Below are 20908 nucleotides of genomic sequence, written 5' to 3'. Positions count from 1 at the left end.
TGATTATTAAATACATTCACTGAAGAGTTGCTTGGTACCTTATTTATACTGCTTAAAAATAGTATATTTGAGTAAATATACCTCATTGCAAAGACCAATACTTGCATTTTAGTAATTTCACTATATTGAAAGTAATTTTTCCATTTGAAGACAAACCAATTTCCAATTATAACCTTTATTGAAAATTAACCAATAGTATTAGCTCCATTTACAGATCTCTGAACATTTGGCATGCCCACCCAATATGAAATTAAAAACAAACCAAATTCTGCTATACTGCAGGAGAACTGAAAAGTGACTGCAAGTGAAAGTATGTAAAGTAATGCTGGTGAAATTTTATTTATTCCAAGTTAAACCTTTGTTCTATTTTGCACACCTTCGAAAAGGATCTCATCTTTAACAATAGTATTTCAAATGAAGAAATATGTGCATGCGAGTAGGACTAGGTTAAATTTTAGAACAAACACCTCCACCCATGCATTGTGCTCAAACATTTTAAGTGGTTCATGCTGCTGCCTCTCAAACATTTCTTTTAGATGGTAGATAGAAAAACTGCAGCTGATCAAGGTCAGCGCACATTCTCCCTTATCTGGCTGCAAGGAAAACAAAAACGCATTGCACAAATGATACCTATTGCAAGAGGAATTTCCCAAGTTGTATTGGCAAATTCAGCAGATCCATTTTGCAACATTGTTGCAATGAATTAAATGCTCGGAATACCCCAGCCAGATTATGTTGGAAGTTGATACATTTGTCTGAAATTACATTCCACCCAACTTCCAATTCAATCCTAACCTTCACAAGCTTTAGGGTGTCAGTTTTCCATGAGATTTGCTGGCACTTCCCATTTATTGAAAATTTCACACATCTGTAAAATTGTTTTATATTAGTATAGCCAAAATATTTCACCTTGCATTGGGAGAATTAGAAGTTAAAATTCATGTTACTGACGATATTAATTGGATGAGGCCAAGTAGTTTGGAGGAATTTTGTGCAAAACTAGAAATACAAATTTAGTCCAGTAGTAAGGTCAAAGTTTAAACACCAAAATTAACACAAGTTTAACACAGGTCAAGCTATTTATCCAACAAGTTGAACTCAAAGAGATTAAGTTACTCTTTAACTTCATCCATTGCAATCATCTCCTCAGATGGCGACTGAGGTTTCTCAGTCAACTGCGGGGCAAAAGGACCAACCATCCAGTTGAGAGGAGTGTTATGAAGCACATATTCCATCACCCCATCCATGGATTCCCGAATTTTTGCCATCTGTTCCCGACTTTGGGCCAACAGCTGCCCAGAGAGATCCCCCAAGGAATTAGCAGAGGAAAACGAGGTGTGGATGGTTTCAGCTGTTTTGCGGATCTGTTGCACTTTATCTTGAACGTGTTGAGGGAGACCGTGAACATTTGAAACCAAGGTCAGGCAGGTAGTCTGTAATTGCTGTGTGAGACCACGGGTCATGGTTAACATTCGAGATTCGAGGTGCTGCAAAGAAAGACACCAAGGAGTTTTTAAATTTCCAGAGTAAATCCTCAAACCAAATTCTACCAAAGCCGTGCTCTGGTGCTTAGTCGAGTAGTTTTTTCTAAATATGAATCAATCACTCGGCCATGTTGGAAACAGACAGTAGATACACTGAGACATAGCAGCTGGGTGCTGTACCTGATATCTGTACTAAATATTCATGGCTATTATCAATGAACACAAGTAACAAAACTTCTACAAGAAACCACAACTTTACAACAGCAAATAGCTCCAAGTGTCCATCAACCAATTCAATGAAGTCAAGACTGATGGCATAATACAAATACACCATCAGAACATGTGGTATAAGGGAATAATCACTGAATTTATTTGGAATATTCCATGAGAATAGAAAAGTGCAAGTTACAAATCTGTGAAGTGATGGGATTTTCATCTGAACACTGCAATAACTCAGATGGTTTTCAGTTACGAGGGCTGGTTTCCCATAATTATTTTGATGGTTTAACCACAGAACAGGTACAGAGTCTACCCCTTTTGTTGAAATCAGGGCTGTTCACATTTTCTTACCTCTGGTTTCTGAGCATTCTGTTCTGCTGCTTGAGCTTCTGGTTGATTTTTCACCCAATCATCCCAGGCCTGATGCAGTTTCTCCTGAACACCATGGAGCTTCTGATTTGCTGAATCCATCCCTTTTCTTGCCAATTCAATCTAATTGAAATAAACTTTCTTGTAAAATACTGAAAGAGTCACCCATCCTCTTCCCCTCCCCCCCACCAAAAAAAAAGAGCAAGGATTGTGGCATAGTTTTATTAGGTAGTTAGTTCTTCCGACTGAAGACCTACAGGTGCTTGTAGAATACTTGATGTTTAGCTACTTGAAGGGACAGAGCTGGAATATCAAATTTGCCATGAGTTATTTATAGAAGGCAAAACACACCAATTACTGGTTTTAAAACAAAGTTTGAAATCCTCATCATGAAACTTGAGCCTCCTTCACCTAGAATAGTGCACGACAGAAGTTATAATGTTAGTGATCGCAACACTCCATTGCAAGGGATACCAAAAGAGTATTTAAAATAGCCAAATGCTTGGTAGAGGTAAAAGCATTAAAATGAGGCAAACTGAAGCAATTAAAGTTGGTGAGGAAGGCGATGGGGTTGGAAGTAACATGCTCAAGGCCAGAATAATGGTTGCTTGACACGATGAGGAAATGGAACAGATTATTTTTCTTACCAGATCCATGGTGTTGTGAAGCTGAGAGATGATTTCTTGGCTGCTTTGCCTGACCTTCTGCATCTTAGCAGTTGAGTGCTGGTATGCTCTGTGACGAACTTTCGAAGACAAAGATCCCAAGCGCACATAGTAACTTTGCTCTTGTACTGGGGCCACTTCAAAACCTTCTGTAGATGTGGCCAACTTTGCTGAAACACAAAAGCTTTTCATTTTACTTACACACAAAAAAAAAAAGTGCTAGAGGATCTCAGCCAGCCAGGCACAATCTATGGAAAAGCGCCCATTTCAGGCCAAGACCCTTCAACCGTCTTTTGTTCCTCCAGTCTTGCTGACAGGTCTCGGCCTGAAACGTTGACTGTACTCTTTTCCATAGATGCTGCCTGGCCTGCTGAGTTCCTCCAGTATCTTGCGTGTGCTGCTTGGATTTCCAGCATCTGCAGATTTTCTCTTGTTTGTGTTTAGACTTCAAGGTTTGTCTTCACTAAGTTCTACATGGGAAACTGGTTCAACAGGTTGGTGTCCACAGGATTTAAGCGATATTAGCAAAAATGGATCCAAAATTGGAAATATAAAAGTTGTTTTTCCATTACAAGCTTTACTTTCCTTACCAGGTTGCCTGTGGTGTACCACAGAGATGAGTGGTAGGGCCCTTAAAATTTGGATGTGAATATAGCAGGCATATTAGTAATCTTGCATATAAAAAAAATTGATATTGTAATAGGAAGGTTCATATACATATGGTACCTGAAGGTCAATTTATTTTTCTTTTTCATCTGATTTAATCAGAATTAATTCAGGTTATCATATCCAAGACTGATGCAGTGCACTGCGCACCAAAGGGCAACAAAATTCAGTCAGAGAATGACATTTGAGAACTTGAATTTAGAGGCTAATGCAAGCCAAAGACTGAAAATGGAGTGATTTTTCTGTGCAGGATCAAACTTTACTTCCCAATGTACAGAAGGCAACCTAGACAATACAGCTAAACTTCTTACCCAATTCTTCTTCAGTTAAAGGAAGATAATGATCAACCATCTCTTCCGATTTATTGAGTGCGCTGTCCACACCAGTGGCCACCATCTGGCCAACTCTGGATGTCATGACAGTATTTACTCCTCCAGCTACCGCATTCTTGGTCTTCTCGATGCTGCTATGCACAGCTCCCTTGGCCATGTCAACGACACCAGTCACTGTGTTGGAGACGGCATCTTTAGCTCCCGTAATAGTGGAGGAAACTAGCTCCTTGGTATCTGCAACAACCTGCAATGAGAGGACAATTCAGTATCCAACAAAGACTCCTGCATTTCTTTCAGAGTCGGCGTGGTGTTCTGTGTGGAACTAAAATTTCTGCTTTTCACTGGGAAGTTAACCAATATATAGAACATTTTAAATTTGGGCTCAGTTACAACTGATGAAAAAAATTATCTATGCCATTACTAAAATATATAATCTTTAAAATTATGCCAGTTAGTTGGTCTGAATAATACTTGAATGGGGATAACTACCATTAAGGCAACAGTTAATGTAGCCTGGAGGAATTATGTTGAAGGACAATGCATTTAGCATACTTCATCACTAACAAGGAATCAAACTCTTCCCTCAAATTCAATTCTTGCAAGTTAAAACTTTGTTAGCTCGCACTTGGCTCCCAAAGCTATTGCATTTATCCTTCTGAAACCTCCACTGGGTAGTCTTTCCTTACCTGGGGTGTGGACTGCTGAAGGATTGGAAGCTTCTCTTCCAGCTTATCCAAGCCCATACAGGCATATTCATTAGCTGCTGCAACTAGAAAAAAAGAGCCAGTCCAGTTAGTTACTAACTAACAAATGCAGTCAACCTAATCACAGCAACAACCTTGCTTCTTTCAGGTACAGATGCCACGACAAGTAGTCAAATTTTCAAATTGGCAAGTGAACAGCCTAACTGCTGATCTGACTGAAGGTCCACATTCAGTAGTGGTCTAAGGCAGGGGTCCCCAACCTTTTTTGCAGCACGGACCAGTTCAATATTGATGATATTCCTCTGGACCAGCCGATGGTGGGGGTGGTCAAGTTCAACAGTGCGTGACAGGGGATGAGGAAAGGTGCAGCTGACTCATGTCGTTTCATAATTGCCAAATCATTTAATTTCCTCGCAGCCCAGTGGTTGGGGACCACTGGTCTAAGGAATGCATTTGAGTTACCAAAGTTTCATGAATCTAGGGCACAATGATTAACACAGTATTTACATAGCAATGAATAAAACTGTTATAAAACCAGAAAACATAAGAGCCGAATTGGGCCACTTGGCCCATTGAGTCTGCTCTACCATTCTATCATGGCTGATTTATTACCCCTTTCAAAACCATTCTGACGCCTCCTCCTGTAACCTTTGACCTCCTTACTAATCAATAACCTATCGACTTCTCCTTTTCAATATACCCAATGACTAGGCCTCCACAGCTGCCTGTGGCAATGAATTGCACAGATTCACCACCTGCTGGGAAAGGAAATTTCTCCATGTCTGTTCTGAAGGGACATCCTTGTAGTCTGAGGCTGTGCCCTCTGTTTCTAGATTCCCCCACTATTGAAATCATCCTCTCCACATAGGCTTTTCAATGAGACATCGCACCTCCTGTCATTCTTCTAAACCCCAGTGAGTACAGGCCCAGAGTCAAACACTCATCAGGTTAAGTCTTATAGCCTGCTCTTTGTACGGATGCCCAGTTATCAAGTACTTCACTAAGACCAGACAGTGAAACTGAAGTTACTTCAGGCCCTTGTAACTTCCTCACTCAGTGGGGCCAAATGGTAGTCAAAAAGAGCTCAATCTCAATAACATCTTGATGTTCTGTCACCCAACAGTCAGATAACACGGTGACAGCACATAAAAACCTGATTGTGACTGAGGTAACAAGACCACAAGACAGATGCAGAAGTTGGCCATTTGGCCCAACAAGGCTGCTGTACCACTTTATTACAATTAAGTCATATATCGAAATACAATGACTTCCACGTTTCTGCTGGACATTAATCTTACTTTGTGGTTCCAGCTTGTTCATAATGGGCTTGGCACCACTGGCAGCCACAGCAGAGATGGCCTTCACTCCCTGTTCAGCAACGTCACAGACCGTCTTGACATATGGATGGTTCTCCTTGGTGTTGTTGTATGCAGCCGACACCATATCATAGGCAGAGCTCACAAGCGGCAGGTTAGTGACCCTGTTCACCACATTCTGAAACAAAAATCATGACACTTATTCCATTGACACACACCCAATAGAAATTCTACAGAGGTCTGTCACCTCACAACTCGTGTTACCAGCAAGTGAAATGAACAGCATAGTACTGGACAAAAGTCTTGGGCTCATGTAAAAACATCTGTAACAAAAATGCTTTCAATAAGTTTCTAAATCTGCAAAAACAAAAGACTACTATAAAGAGCAGTAACCAGTAAAACACTAAATCAATATTTGGTGTGAGTACCCTTTGCCTTTAAAACTGCATCAATTCTCTTAGATACACTGTCATCCAGTTTTATAAGAAACCTTGACTGGTAGGTTGTTCCAAGCATCTGGGAGAACTTGCCACTGTTCTTCTGCATACTTTGGCTTGCTTCTTTCTCTCCAGGAAATCGCAGACAGCCTTGTTGATGTTGAGATCAGAGCTCTGTCGCGGTCTTACCATCTGCTGCAGAACTCCTTGTTCTTTTTACTGAAGATAGTTTATGACCTTGGCCATGTACTTGGGGTCATTGTGTTGCTGCAAAATGAAGTTCATTCTGATCAGAAACCTCCTTGATGGTATTGCGTGATTGTTGAGAATCTGCTTGTACTTCTCAGCATTGAGGATTCCATAAATTCTGATCAGATTACCAACTCAATTTGCAGAAATGCAGCTACGCACTTGCAGGGAGCCTCTGCTGTGCTTCACTGTTTGCTGCAGGTGCTTACCCATGTAGCGATCTCCAGCTCTTCTGTGCACAAACTGCCTGCTGTTTGAGCCAAAAATGTCAAATTTTGACTTGTCAGTCCACAGCACTTGCTGCCATTGTTCAGCACCCCAATCATTGTGTTTTTGAGCATAGGCGAGTCTCTTGGCTTTGTTTCCACTTCGCAGGAATGACTTTTTGGTGGCAACTCTTCCATGAAGGCCACTTCTGACAAGACTTCTCCAGACTGTAGTGGGGTGTACTTGGGTTCTGCAGTTTCTATGAGTTCAGAACTGATAGCAATGCTGGACTTCTTCCGATTTAGAAGGGAGTCTGTTTGATGTACCTCTCATCTGCTACATTCAGTTTCTGTGGCTGACCACTGCATTTCAGGTCTCCGTGCTTCTTCAGAAAAGCTTGGACGTGGTATCTTGAAACTCCTCTGCCATGAAACTTCTGCTTGGAAGAGACCTTGCTGATGCACATGACCACCTTGTGTCTTGCTGCTATGCTCACTTTTGCCACAGTGTAATAATTGATACTTTGTAGGTTAAACTGTCACATCTGCCACACCCTCACCTTTTAGTTTGGCTGCCCGTCACCCAGCTTGATTCCTTCTATACACCTTGTTTCAGTTTAATTCATTCACTCATTATGTCACTGATCATTAGCATCCTATTATCTGTTTAGCCATGCACTGGGCTAGATACCTACAAAGTAATCAAGTTTTTAATTTGAAGAATGGTCCATTACTTAACATATTACTTTCTTTAATGAAATATAAAACAAAGTCACTAACATTTAATATTTTGGAAACTGAATGTTGGGAAATCTAAAATTTGCTCTTTTACACTGACATACTAATGCAGCAGAGAAATAACATTTTTAATACACATTTTGCTTTAGATAAGAGTGGCAAGACTTTTGCACAGTACTATAGGCCATTCAGCTCTGTAACCTCATGCCAGCATTCATTGTGGTAGATCCTTTACTTCAGCACCATCCACATAGACATAGAACAGAACTGCGCCTTTGGCCCACTATGTTGAGCTGACCCTTTAATCTATTCCAAGATCAATCCTTCTCTTCCATATATCCCTCCGTTCTCCTTTCATCCACGTGCCCATCCTAGGGTTTCTTAAATGTCCCTCATGTCCAGACAGAAAGTAAAACAACATTTGAATATGCACAGAAAACAGAACACAACGCACTCAATAACCTACAGATAATTGAATGACCAAGCTCAGTCTCCTTTGGTTCTGGACAGCACAAAGGAATCACTGGATATACTGAAGTAACATCACCTCAATCTAAACTTCACAATATGGGCACAAGCTGTTACTTTGGGAGAACTTCCACATAAGGGATCAACATTTGTGGTAATCTCTCTGCTCAGTTATATCCTTGGATCAAAGGACCAGATCATATTCCAACTGCCAAGTCTTTGCCCATATCCTCAAAGATTCCACATGACATCCACAGTCACCTAGCTTGGTACCAGCAAACTTGTAAGTCCTCTTAAGAACAGTTGGGTCCCCAGCACCATTTCCTACAGCAAGTGACTGTATCAAGTCCTATCATTTTGAAAGTCATTCTCATTCCATATTATGGCAAATATTACTTTTCCAACCTCACAAAACAACATATGCAAATGACCATTTGCACCCAAAGTTTTTGGAAAATCCTAACATTGTACATTGTCTGGATTCCTTCTACTCTGCTAGTTACAACCTGAAAGCTATTACTTGCTATACAATGCATGTCAACATCAAAACCCACTATGTACCCTTTCTTTGGAAGTTAGGACCATCTCCACGTGCATTGGGTTAACTAGTCTGAAGATTCATTCTTCTCTTTTAACAAAAGATGGAGTTATGTATACACACCAGAATCCATCTCAAATAGCAGGATCTTCCAAAGCACAAGTATACTGGCAGGTCCAACCCACAACTTCCATCAATTCCTCACTCTGAACCTGTTCCTATCCCTTATATATCCCTTCTTGTCTTTCATATGGAATGCAGATTTGTAATCAAATTTGCATTTCTATGAACCAGATTACATTAAAACTATTAACTAGCGCATTTACAATTAATGATGCTGGACTTGTAGATTTTCTGGACTCTTGGGTGTTATTAGGAAAATTAAATTCAGTTTAGATGTTACAGTTATGATAAATATCAAAAGATGTGCTCCTTTTTGAATTCAACAAACATTTCTTGGCAAGCCTGATCCCAAACCATCATGATTCCCAAAAGTGGATTATTGGAGTTTTACTGCACTTCCACTGAAACAATTTCACTCTACAGCTCTATGTAATAAAGTTACCCTCAAACTAATGTTCCTAGTTACTGTTGCATTCGCTTCCACAGCAGTAAATCTTACATTGTTTCTGATCCTCAACCAAAACCCATACACTATTTTCCAAGACCTTAAAAACCATCAAGACTCAGCATCTGACATTAGCAGACACACAGTGGGATTTATTTCCAGGCAAAACAATTGCAGGACATGCAGTTACTTCAACTACACTTCTGAACAGATGCAATGCAAACTACAAAGAGTAGTCTTTAGAGAACAAGTTCCAAGGCCTGTTGGGTTTGAACCCAAGACAAAAGGGCTTTTGATTATCCACAAGATTTCATTCAGAATATAAATTTTATCCAGAAACAAGCTGTCTCAACAATTACTCACACAACTACAAATGTACAATCATCTCCAAAAGAATGGCCCTCAAATCCTCATCAGTATGCTCTTTAGATTGTGAACGAGCGTTCAGCTGGATTTTAGCCTCTATGTTCTCAAAAAGGAAAGTAGCCATTTTGAAGAATTGCAACACAGACTTGAACAACATTAAAATGCAATTTTAACAAAGTAGATCGAAATATAGACAGCAATAAGATTTTAAAAATCTCTACATAACAAAAAAATCCAAGTTATCAAATAATTGAATAAGTAGAAAGATAAAAAAGTCAAATTAACAGCCAAGAAGTTTTTTCTCCAACAATTACACTGTAATCTACGCAAACTTTGTAACGTTTATCAAGCAGTGACAATTACAGCCAAATTGCAGAAGTAGGTCAAAAGTCGCAACACATGCAGGCTGAGTCAGAGAGTAACAATTTCCAGCAGAACCGAAAGCACTCTCAAGACTCTTGACCCGAATTCGTGCTGAAATCATCGTCGCCTTGCACAAGGGCGGGGTAAGATTGCCCGAGACGCTGCAGTGCTCACGTTTAGTCGGAGTTGAGGGACAATAACTAGTGAAGGGTACCTGCTGTTCCCCGTCGTCCTGGTGCTCGCCATTGTTGGCAAGTTCAACGTTTCTATCCGCTTCTGAGGCCATAGCGAAAATCTTCTGAATCTAATGAACAGAAACCAGGATCGAATAAGGCAGTTAATGTCTTTCCCCCGGCTCAAAATCACAAACAACTCTCACAGGTAAAGGAAGTTTATAATCTCGAGAGTTAAGACTTCCACAAAAGTTTCTAACTATCGAGGGTAAAAAGATAAAATATTCGAAAAATTACGATTTGTGTTATCTTAAAAGTTACTTTTAACATTTTTGAACAAAGGCGAACGTGTAACCTACAAGAGAAGATACCCTGGAATAAATAAACGGTGCTTACACTTACCAACTGTCTCAAAACTACGCACTCAGTTCTTTGTATGCTCCAGAATATATTCCCGGTCTGGGGGCAAGGGTTTTAAGAACCTTAGATGACGTTATCCGGGTGGGGCCCACTAAATAATTGACAGTGCCACTGACCAATGCGAATCCTCCGAGTCAGTCATTGAGTTAGGCTGAAAGAATGGCGCAAGAAACTCTGCAAATACACTGTTCAGTCACAAGAAGCCATTTGAGTCATTCAGCGTGACTCTGAAGTCAGAAACTTGCAGCATTCGAGCTGTTCTGATAGTATGGCAGTGTATTTGTCTGTGGTGAGAGGAAGTGTCAAAATCAGGCTTATTATCGCTGACAAATGAAATTTGTTTTGTGGCAGCGGTACAGTGCAATACATAAATAGACTACGAAGTAAAATAAGACTATATACATATAAAGGTGTGTGTAAGAAGTAGTGCAGAAAGAGTAAAAATAGTGAGGTAGTATTCATGAACTGTTCAGAAAGCTGCTCTTAAAACGTCGAATGTGTCCCCCCAGGCTCCTGTATCTTCTCTGTGAGAAGAGGGCTTGCCCTGGGTGGCGGGGGCCTTCATGGTGGAGGCCGCCTTTTTGAGGCATCGCCTTCTGAAGACGTCTTCCTATGATATGGAGACTAGTGCCCGTGATGAGGCTGGCTGAGTTTATAACCGTCTACTACAGCTTGTTTTGATCCTGTGCCTTGGTCTTTCTCTCTCCATGTCAGACAGTGATGCAACCAGTTAGAATGCTCTCCGCGGTACATCTGAAGAAATTTGCTAGTCTTTGGGGAGAACAGAACTACAGTTGTGAGGATATCTGTAGCACCCGGTGTCCCTGTGGTCTCTGTCCCGGAGGGTGGCGTCGGGCTGTTTTTCAAGAAGGTGAACCTTGCTAGGCGATAGGTCCCAATGGACTACCCGGTTAAGACCATAGACCATAAGACAAAGGAGCAGAAGTAGGCCATTCGGCCCATCGAGTCTGCTCTGCCATTTTATCATGAGCTGATCCATTCTCCCATTTAGTCCCACTCCCCTGCCTTCTAACTATAACCTTTGATGCCCTGGCTCCTGAGATACCTATCAATCTCTGCCTTAAATACACCCAATGACTTGGCCTCCACTGCTGCCCGTGGCAACAAATTCCATAGATTCACCATCCTCTGACTAAAAAAATTTCTTCGCATTTCTGTTCTGAATGGGCGCCCTTCAATCCTTAAGTCATGCCCTCTTGTACTAGACTCCCCATCATTGGAAACAACTTTGCCACATCCACTCTGTCCATGCCTTTTAACATTCGAAATGTTTCTATGAGGTCTCCCCTCACTCTTCTAAACTCCAAGGAATACAGTCCAAGAGCGGACAAACGTTCCTCATATGTTAACCCTCTGAAAACCTGTGCCAACTGATTGGGGAGTTCAAAGACATCTTCAATCTCTCATTGCTGCAGTCAGAAGTTTCCTTTGAAAGGATAACAATCGTACCAATGCCCAGGATGATCAGGGCCAGGATATTCCTGCTAGAGTGAAGGACCTGGCTGGTCAGATTAGGTATGCTTGCCTTCATTGTGTGGATAAAGATTGGGCTGTCACATCACAGTTGTGCAAGGTGTTGGTTAGATGGCACTTGGAGTATTGTGTGCATTTCAGATTTCCACACTGTACTTTGGATGTGATTAAGTTAGAGAGAGTGCAAAAAAGATTCACAGGAATGTTTCCTGAACTGGAGAGAATTGAGTTATATAAAGATCCTTGGATAGGCTGGAACATAGACATTCACACTTATTTTCCCAGGATAGGGAAGTCTAAAACTAGCAGGCATAGGTTTAGATGAGAGGGGAGAGATTTAAATGAAATCTAACAGGCAAGTATATAGTGAATATATTGAACAAGCTGCTAGGGGAGCTGGGTACAGTTACCACATCAAAAGACATTTGGGCATGTGTGTGGATGAGAAAGGTTTGGAGAGATGTAGACATCTTGGATGAGTTGGGCCAAAGAGCCTATTTTGTGTTTTGCAACTCCATGAATCTATGGACATAAAATTACAAGCAGATCCAAAAAGGGAATGGCATGGTATTATTATATAATACCATTACAATGCCAGAGACATGGGGTCAATCTCACAGCAGTTGGTCAGGAGTTTGCACTTTCTCCCATGACCACGTTTCTCTGGTTTCCTCCCACGTTCCAAAGACGCATGGGTCAGTAAGTTATTTGGTCACATGGGTGTAATTGGGTAGCGTGGGCTCATTGGGTCTGTTACTGTGTTGCATGTCTAAAATAAACAAAAAAATGTGGAAATATCTGTGGATTTTTTTAAAAAAGCGTGAGATGATTAAGAGGCTGAAGTTGGGGGTGAAAGGGGGTAGAATAACAGAATTAAGATTGCTTACAGCACCACTCTTTCTGGCCAAGTCAAAGGTGGTGATGAATTGGCACATATGAGGGAGCTTGAAAGTCAGGCTGAGTGGTGCCATAGTAACCTCTCACTCAACGTCAACAAAACCAAAGAGCTGATTATTGACCACAGGAGGCAGGAGCTGGAGCCAGTCCTCATTAGGGGATTGGAGGATGGGAGGGTCAATCGTATTAAATTCCTTGGCGTTAACATATCACAGGATTTGTCCTGGGACCAGCATGTAAATCCATCACAAAAAGGCACAGCAACACCTCTAATTTCTTGAAGTTTGTGTAGACTCAGCATGTAATCTAAAACTTTGAACTGGTTGCACCATAGCTTGGTATGGAAACACCAATGCCCAGGAACTGGGGCGGAGTGGGGGAAATGACAGAAAGTGGGGGAAAAAACTACAGAAAGTGGTGGATACAGCTAAACCCATCACATGCAAGGCCCTCCCCACTATTGATTACACTTACATCGAGCACTGCCACAAGAAATCAATGCTCCCTTCTCGCTACTACCATCGAGCGGCATTATGGAAACCTTTGGTCCAAAGTGACCAGGTTCAGGAATAGTTATCACCCTACAACCATCATTATCCTGAACCAGAGTGGATAGCTTCACTCACCTCAACACGGAACTGACTTTATGACGTACAGACTCACCTTCAAGGACTCTTTACAACTCATTCTCAGTATTATTTTCTTATTTGCAATTTGACTTTTTTTACATATTGGTTGTTAGTCAGAATTGTTTATGTATAGTTTTTTCATAAATTCTATTGTGTTTCTTTATTTTTCTTATAAATGTCTGGAAGAAAATGAGTCTCAATGTAGTATTTCATAATGTACATACTTTGAACTTTGAGCATAGAGTAGGGAAATAGAGTTGAGGCAGATGATCAGCCATATCCTTGCTTTATAGTAAAGTTGGGTTCTTGTGAGTACAGGCCCAGAGCCATCAACGTCCCTCATATGATAACCCTTTCATTCCTGGAATCATCCTTGTGCCAGCCTTTCCAATGCCAGCACATCTTTTCTTATATAAGGAGCCTGAAACTGTTCACAATACTCAAGGCGAGGCCTCACCAGTATCTTGTAGAACCTCAGCATCACAACCCTGCTCTTATATTATCGAAATGAATGCTAACATTCCTCACCACTGACTCAACCTACAAGTTAACTTTTAGGGTGTTCTGCACAAGGACTCCCAAGTCCCTTTGCATCTCAGATTTTTGGATTTTCTCACCATGGCATCAAAGGTTATGGGGAGAAGGCCAGGGAGTGGGACTGAGGAGGGGAATAAAAGGATCAGCCATGATTGAATGGTGGAGCAGGCTCGATGGGCCAAATGGCCTAATTCTACTTCTTTGTCTTATGGTCTTTAAACTGTATGTTTTACTAATTTGTATATTTTACTAATCTGGACCACTGAGTCTACATCAGCTATCAAACAACTATTAACCATCTTATGTTCCCACATTCCCATCAAATCCCCCCAGATTTTACCACTCAGCTACAGAACAGTTAACCTACACACCTTTGGATGGGGAATTGGGGCCTCCGGAGGAACACACACACAGTCAAGGGAGAACTTGACAATTCCATAGGGACAGCACTGGAAGTCAGAAACGACCCCATCTCACTAGAGCTTTGAGGTAGTAGATTTAATAGGTTCATCGGTGTCTTGTTTTTGGTCCAGTCATAGCAGCAGAACAGACTCGAGCAGTCTACGCTAGCCATCCTGGAGAAGTGACAGAAGTTGACAGCGAAGACAATTTAATAAGTCACAGAAACAAGGAGTCAGACTATGAGTGTAATGGATACAGGCTTGAGGTAAGTTAAGATGAGGATGTGTTGGTATTCTATCATTTGATATCCAAAGATAGTAAGTACTTTTTATTTGATTTCTATGTAAAAAAAATCAAAACTTCCGCGTCAGTAAAACATAAAGTGTGGAAGTTTAGTTTTCCATATTGGTTGGTTTAAATGCGAAGGAAGATGGAGTTTTAATGATATCACACTCATTTTCTAAAAGAATTCCATAGTTTTATGAAGATACTTGAATTTCAGATTTTATTTTGAGAGTTTTGGAGTCCATGAGAGCTCGACAGCCCAGAATATTTTCTTCTGTAATTCACTTGAAAGCAAAGAGAAATTTAGAAGCCTGAAGTATAACTGGATGCATTAATCTAAGTAGATAGTTCTGCAACTCTTCCTGTGCTACATCAATGATTGCATCAGTGCTGCTTCCTGCACCCATGCTGAGTTCATCGACTTCATCAACTTTGCTCCAACTTCCACCCTACCCTTAAATTCATTTGGTCCATCTCCGACACCTCCTTCCTCTTTCTCGATCTTTCTGTATCCATCTCTGGAGACAGTCTATCTACTGATATCTTTCATAAACCCACTGATTCTCACAGCAACCTAGACTATACCTCTTTCCACCCTGTCATTTGAGAAAATTACCAGTAGGCTAGACAAGACTATTATTTAAATGGGGAAAGAATTCAAAGTTCTGAGATGCAACGGGACTTGGGAGTCCTCGTACAGGATACCCTTAAAGTTAACCTCCAGGTTGAGTCAGTAGTGAAGAAGGCGAATGCAATGTTGGCACTCATTTCTAGAGGAATAGAGTATAGGAGCAGGGATGTGATGTTGAGGCTCTATAAGGCGCTGGTGAGACCTCACTTGGAGTACTGTGGGCAGTTTTGGTTTCCTTATTTAAGAAAAGATGTGCTGACGTTGGAGAGGGTACAGAGAAGATTCACTAGAATGCTTCCGGGAATGAGAGGGTTAACATATGAGGAACGTTTGTCCGCTCTTGGACTGTATTCCTTGGAATTTAGAAGAATGAGGGGAGACCTCATAGAAACATTCCGAATGTTGAAACACATGGACAGAGTGGATGTGGCAAAGTTGTTTCCCATAATGGGGGAGTCTAGTACGAGAGGGCATAAGTTAAGGATTGAAGGGCGCCCATTCAGAACAGAAATGCGAAGAAATTTTTTTAGTCAGAGGGTGGTGAATCTATGGAATTTGTTGCCACGGGCAGCAGTGGAGGCCAAGTCATTGGGTGTATTTAAGGCAGAGATTGATAGGTACCTGAGTAGCCAGGACATCAAAGGTTATGGTGAGAAGGCAGGGGAGTGGGACTAGATGGGAGAATGGATCAGCTCATGATAAAATGGCAGAGAAGACTCGATGGGCTGAATGGCTGACTTCTGCTCCTTTGTCTTACGGTATCCACATCATTGAAGACCTCACGTGCTCTGTACACACCAGCTATGTGGTGAAAAAGGCACAACAGCACCTCTTTTGCCTCAGACGGTTGAAGTTTGGTATAGGCCCCCAAATCCTAAGAACTTTTTACAGGGGCACAATTGAGAGCATCCTGATTGACTGCATCATTGTCTAATATGGGAACTGTACCTCCCTTAATCACAGGACCCTGCAGAGAGTGGTGCGGACAGCCCAGTGCATCTGTAGTTGCGAATTTCCCATGATTCAGGACATTTACAAAGACAAGTGTGTAAAAAGGGCCCAAAGGATCATTGGGGACCCGAGTCACCCTAACCACAATCTATTCCAGCTACTACCATCCAGGAAGTGGTACCACAGCATAAAAGCCAGGACCAGCAAGATCCAGGACAGCTTTTCCACTAGGCCAGCAGACTGATGAACTCACGCTGATTTGTGTATACTCTATATTACATTGACTGTTCTATTTATTATAAATTACTATGATTGCACATTCAGATGGAGACGTAACAAAGATATTCACTCATGTATGTGAAGGATGTAAGAAATAAAGTCAATTCAATTGACTGTTTGCTCTTTTCCATAGATATTGCTTGGCCTGCTGAGTTCCTCCAGCATTTTGTGTGTGTTGTTTTGGATTTCCAGCATCTACATATTTTTTGTTTGAGACAGCCATCACAATGTGTGTATAATATTGAACAATTGTGCACTTCTCTCAGACAATTTGTGCTTCAGTTCTAATCTTAGTGCAGCCCATTACTGTGATTACACATTCAGGGAAAAGCTTAAGTGGTTGCTTCAAATAACTAATGTTAATTTTTCAGCAGTTCTCTAGAGGGAGAAAAGACCAAATCCCACTGAACTTTATTGCAGGATTATGCCCAAATTTAATCTGGTTTTAATTTTCCCCAGCACTGATCAACCTATTATGTATTTTAAATGCTTGATGCACTTAGAGCTGGTGACAGAATTTAGTAGAGTAGTTAATACTTGTAAAAGAATGTAATTAATATAATTGAAACAAAGGAAGGCCAGTTACAGGTGTTCAAACCTAATCTTCTATTATTGGTAATTTCTGGCCTAGTTATTAGAACATGAGACAAGCTTGTAATATTTCTACATGGCTTTCTTGGACTAAGACCAAGGGGGTGGGAAATCAAATGAAATAATTGAGTAAAGCCAGGGTTTAAAATGTCAGCAATACAATTGCAGAAGTTAATTTTAACTCTGACGTTTGTCTTCTCCAAGCTGTACTGCAAGTACAGAGTGCACCTACTATTTCTTCACCCACTTCTGCAACTGATCTATATCCTACTATTCTTTTGGCAAACTTCTATACTATCCACAATGCCACAAATCTTTATAGTCAGCTAGCTTCCTAAATCATCCATTCACATTTTAATCCAAGTCATACTGTATATATTCCAGAAGAGATCCTTGCAGAACACCACTAGTTACCTATCGCCTACTACCCTCTTGCCTTCTATGGGCAAAGCAATTCTGAATCCAAACAACCAAGTCACTATGCATCTTTATCTTCTGGACTAACCGAGGAACCTTGCGTATCTTACTAAAATCCACGTGGACAACATCTACTGCTTTATCACCTCCTTGGAAAAACTCAGATTAAAAAGACATGACCTGCTCTGCATAAAGCTATGCTGACAGTCACCAAATAGGATATGTTTTTCAAATGCTCCCCAAGAATCCTTCCTGGTAGCTTCCCTCTCAGTTATGAGACTCACCAGTATAATCTACAGGATTGCTTCCTTCCTTCCAGCTACAGCAGTCCTCCATAATAGAGTATAGGAGCAGGGATGTAATGTTGAGGCTCTATAAGGCACTGGTGAGACCTCACTTGGAGTACTGTGTGCAGTTTTAGGCTCCTTATTTAAGAAAGGATGTGCTGACGTTGGAGAGGGTTCAGAGAAGATTCACTAGAATGATTCTGGGAATGAGAGGGTTAACATGTGAGGAACATTTGTCCGCTCTTGGACTGTATTCTTTGGAGTTTAGAAGAATGAGGGGAGACCTCAGAAACATTTTGAATGTTGAAAGGCATGGACAGAGTGGATGTGGCAAAGTTGTTTCCCATGATGGGGGAGTCTAGTATAAGAGGGCATGATTGAAGGGCACCCATTCAGAACAGAAATGCGAAGAAATTTTTTTAGTCAGAGGGTGGTGAATCTATGGAATTTGTTGCCACGGGCAGCAGTGGAGGCCAAGTCATTGGGTGTATTTAAGGCAGAGATTGATAGGTATCTGAGTAGCCAGGGCATCAAAGGTTATGGTGAGAAGGCAGGGGAGTAGGACTAAATGGGAGAATGGATCAGCTCATGATAAAATGGCAGAGCAGACTCAATGGGCCAAATGGCCTACTTCTGCTCCTTTGTCTTATGGTCTAATCTTGCTTATAGCTCCAGAGGACACAGTTCACGGTTAAAGTCTCAGCACTGTTCTCTTACCTCAATAACCTGGGGTATATTCCATCGGACACTGGAGATTTATGTTCAGCAAACCCACCAGTACCTGTCTTTATCTCCAAGTGCCCTGACATATTAGCATATCCTACACTGCTTTCCTGTCTCTTTAGTGAATATCTGTGCAAGTATTCTGCTATGACCTTGACTCTGTCCTCACCTCCAAGCACATTCTCTCCTTCATTCATTCCTGATACATGAGCAATAATTTCTTTACCAAGTGTATGCAGTGACACAAAGGACAGAGCAGTTTAACAATAAATGCTGGAAATATTCAGCAAGCTGGGCAGGAATTGGGGAGAGACATCATCAATCAATATGTACACATTTTTATATGCAAAACCATTAGGAAGAAATAAGTCTTGCATTTGGATGTAGGAATGGAATCAAAGTTCAAAGTAAATTTATTATCCAAGAACAAATATCACCATATTCTACCTTGAGATTAATTTTCTATCAGGTATCTAAAGAAATGGAAATTCCAGGAAAAAAACTAGTCATAGTAAGACTGACAAGCAACCAATGAGCAAAAGGAGGCAAACTGTATAAAATAAAAAGTACTGAGAACTGGAGTTGTAAAGAATCCTGGAACACAAGCCTGTAAGTTATAGAATCAGTTTAGTGTGATTGACGTTATCCACACTGGTTCAGGTGTCTGATGGTTGTACGTAATAACTGTTCCTGAACCTGGCTGTATGAAACTTAAGGCTTCTGTACCTACTTCCCAATGGCAGTTGTGAGGTGTCATTGATGGATGCTGGTTTGTTTTGGCAGTACTCCTTGTAAGTGTATTCCACAGTGGGGATGTTTCTTGCAATGAACTAGGCTGTGCCCACCATTTTCTGTGGCTTCTCCCTTTAATTATTGAATATGTTGAGGATAAAATGCAAAAACTAATTTTGGTGATCTAACAAATAGTGAATGCAATTTAGATGACATTCAGGGAAGAGATAAAAGGCACAGAAAGCACAACTAATGCACTCTGAATGACCAAGGAAACAAGTTGAAATAAAACTGAACTAATAGCATAGCAAATGCCAGGATTGAGATTTAATTGACATCAGAAAAATTAACAAGATAATGAGAGGATTTCAAAAAGTTGAAGTGGGAGGCAAAGAAATATTAAATAAAATGTTGAGAAATAAAAGTCCACACTAAATTGAACCTAAAAGATGTTACAGTGAAGTGTATATGTCTACCCCATTTAATGAGAAAGTTAGAGATAGAAGACATGTAGAAAACATTGTGGCTATTTTGTGCTACAGGAAAATAATGGGATAGTTGTGGAAGAAAATTCATGATGGGCAAGCCTTCATGCTCTACTGGGGCAGTGCAGTGCAGGTATAGTCAGTTATTTCATTTGGACTGAGGGGTTCTGGATAATTAAAAACTTTTTATATAAAATAATATTCTATATGTGCCTGTATATTGAGGACTGGGCCTCTGAGACAGTTATCACATAGCAGGTGTCAGTGGGATGAGGGGGCCTGGATATTCTGCAGTTGTTGACTTTTATCGGGGAGGGGGGCAGTGCATGTGCATTGGGTCTTTTATTCTGTGTTTGTGTTCTTGTTTTAGCATCTTGACCCTGGCCCTGTAGTAACACTGTCTTGTTTGGTTGTATTTATGAATGATTGAATGACAATTATATTTAAATTTAAAATGCAAAAACATTGAGAACTACTAAATATCTAAATATGCAGCCCAGATGGAAGACTTCCCATGTGGGGGGGGAGGGGGAGGGGGAGGGGGAGAAAGAGGAATTGATTCTCATGAAGAATTAGACAGGAGAATTAGTTAAAATTACAACTTTAGAATTTCCACATTTGCAGAATTTCATGTTCTGATGATTTTATAGTTTAGATAATCAGGATACACACAACAGACCCTCTATGCAGCAGCATCAGGGAAAATTGGAAAACAATTTGGGAACACATTGGTTAGTGAGAAATTAAACAAGGATTTAAATCTTAATGTTAAAACTCAATTATAATGTTAAAAGGCAGTGTGGACAGGAAACTGCCTCGATGATAGCAAAGGCTGGCATTTCCTATGTTACTGATCACCAAGCAATCCAACATACAAAGCTCCCAAATTGTTCTGATTTGTTACTCAAGTGTTCCAAGTGGCCTGGGCTTGTGTTGGAAGCAAGCTTTTAATTTGTGGTAAGGAAACACTAAGTAGTGGGGTTTGCTTGTTTAGAAGGGATGATAAAATAATCTGAGGCTTGGAGTTGTGGCTCATTGGGAGACATGAAGCCACTTTGAGCTACCCTAACATGATGGATTAAAAGCCAAGATGTCCCTTTAGGTAAATTGACAATACGGCTAAAAACTTAATCAAATTGCAAATAAAACATGCTCCAACCTTAAATTAGTGGAGAGGCTTCAACTGGATAATTGCACACAATTATGGAAGACTTTAGAGATGCATTTATCCAAATGCAGACATGAATTTTACCATGAAATTAAAAAATGTGGGCCTTCAGTATTGAG

General features: G+C 40.7%; 2 protein-coding genes across 5 annotated transcripts in view; one reads left to right on the top strand and one right to left on the bottom strand.

Moving 5' to 3' along the window:
- Positions 1-156: 156 nt before the first annotated feature.
- On the bottom strand, positions 157-10368 carry LOC140188339 (perilipin-2-like). The gene is made up of 8 exons (XM_072244499.1): positions 10264-10368; positions 9903-9992; positions 5738-5933; positions 4422-4504; positions 3715-3979; positions 2720-2907; positions 2055-2195; positions 157-1487 (listed from the first exon to the last, which is right to left on the bottom strand). Exons 2-8 carry the CDS (start codon positions 9972-9974, stop codon positions 1113-1115), a joined length of 1320 nt encoding a protein of 439 aa, XP_072100600.1. The 5' UTR covers positions 9975-9992; positions 10264-10368; the 3' UTR covers positions 157-1112.
- The window catches only part of LOC140188341 (uncharacterized), a 52506-nt gene continuing 41351 nt past the window's right edge, over positions 9754-20908 (top strand). For 2 of the 4 annotated variants that reach the window (XM_072244504.1, XM_072244503.1), the window contains exons 1-2: positions 9754-10069; positions 14372-14505. The gene's annotated coding sequence lies outside the window, so the exon portion shown is untranslated. Of the gene's footprint in view, positions 10070-14371; positions 14506-16119; positions 16435-20908 lie in introns of those variants that run through there. The other 2 variants (XR_011883276.1, XM_072244505.1) reach the window with 2 other exon arrangements.

The sequence above is a fragment of the Mobula birostris genome, chromosome 26 (assembly GCF_030028105.1).
Source record: "Mobula birostris isolate sMobBir1 chromosome 26, sMobBir1.hap1, whole genome shotgun sequence".
NCBI classification, from domain to species: Eukaryota; Metazoa; Chordata; class Chondrichthyes; order Myliobatiformes; family Myliobatidae; genus Mobula; species Mobula birostris.
The sequence above is the reverse complement of the archived record's forward strand: the minus strand, read 5'-3'. Positions and strand labels throughout refer to the sequence as shown.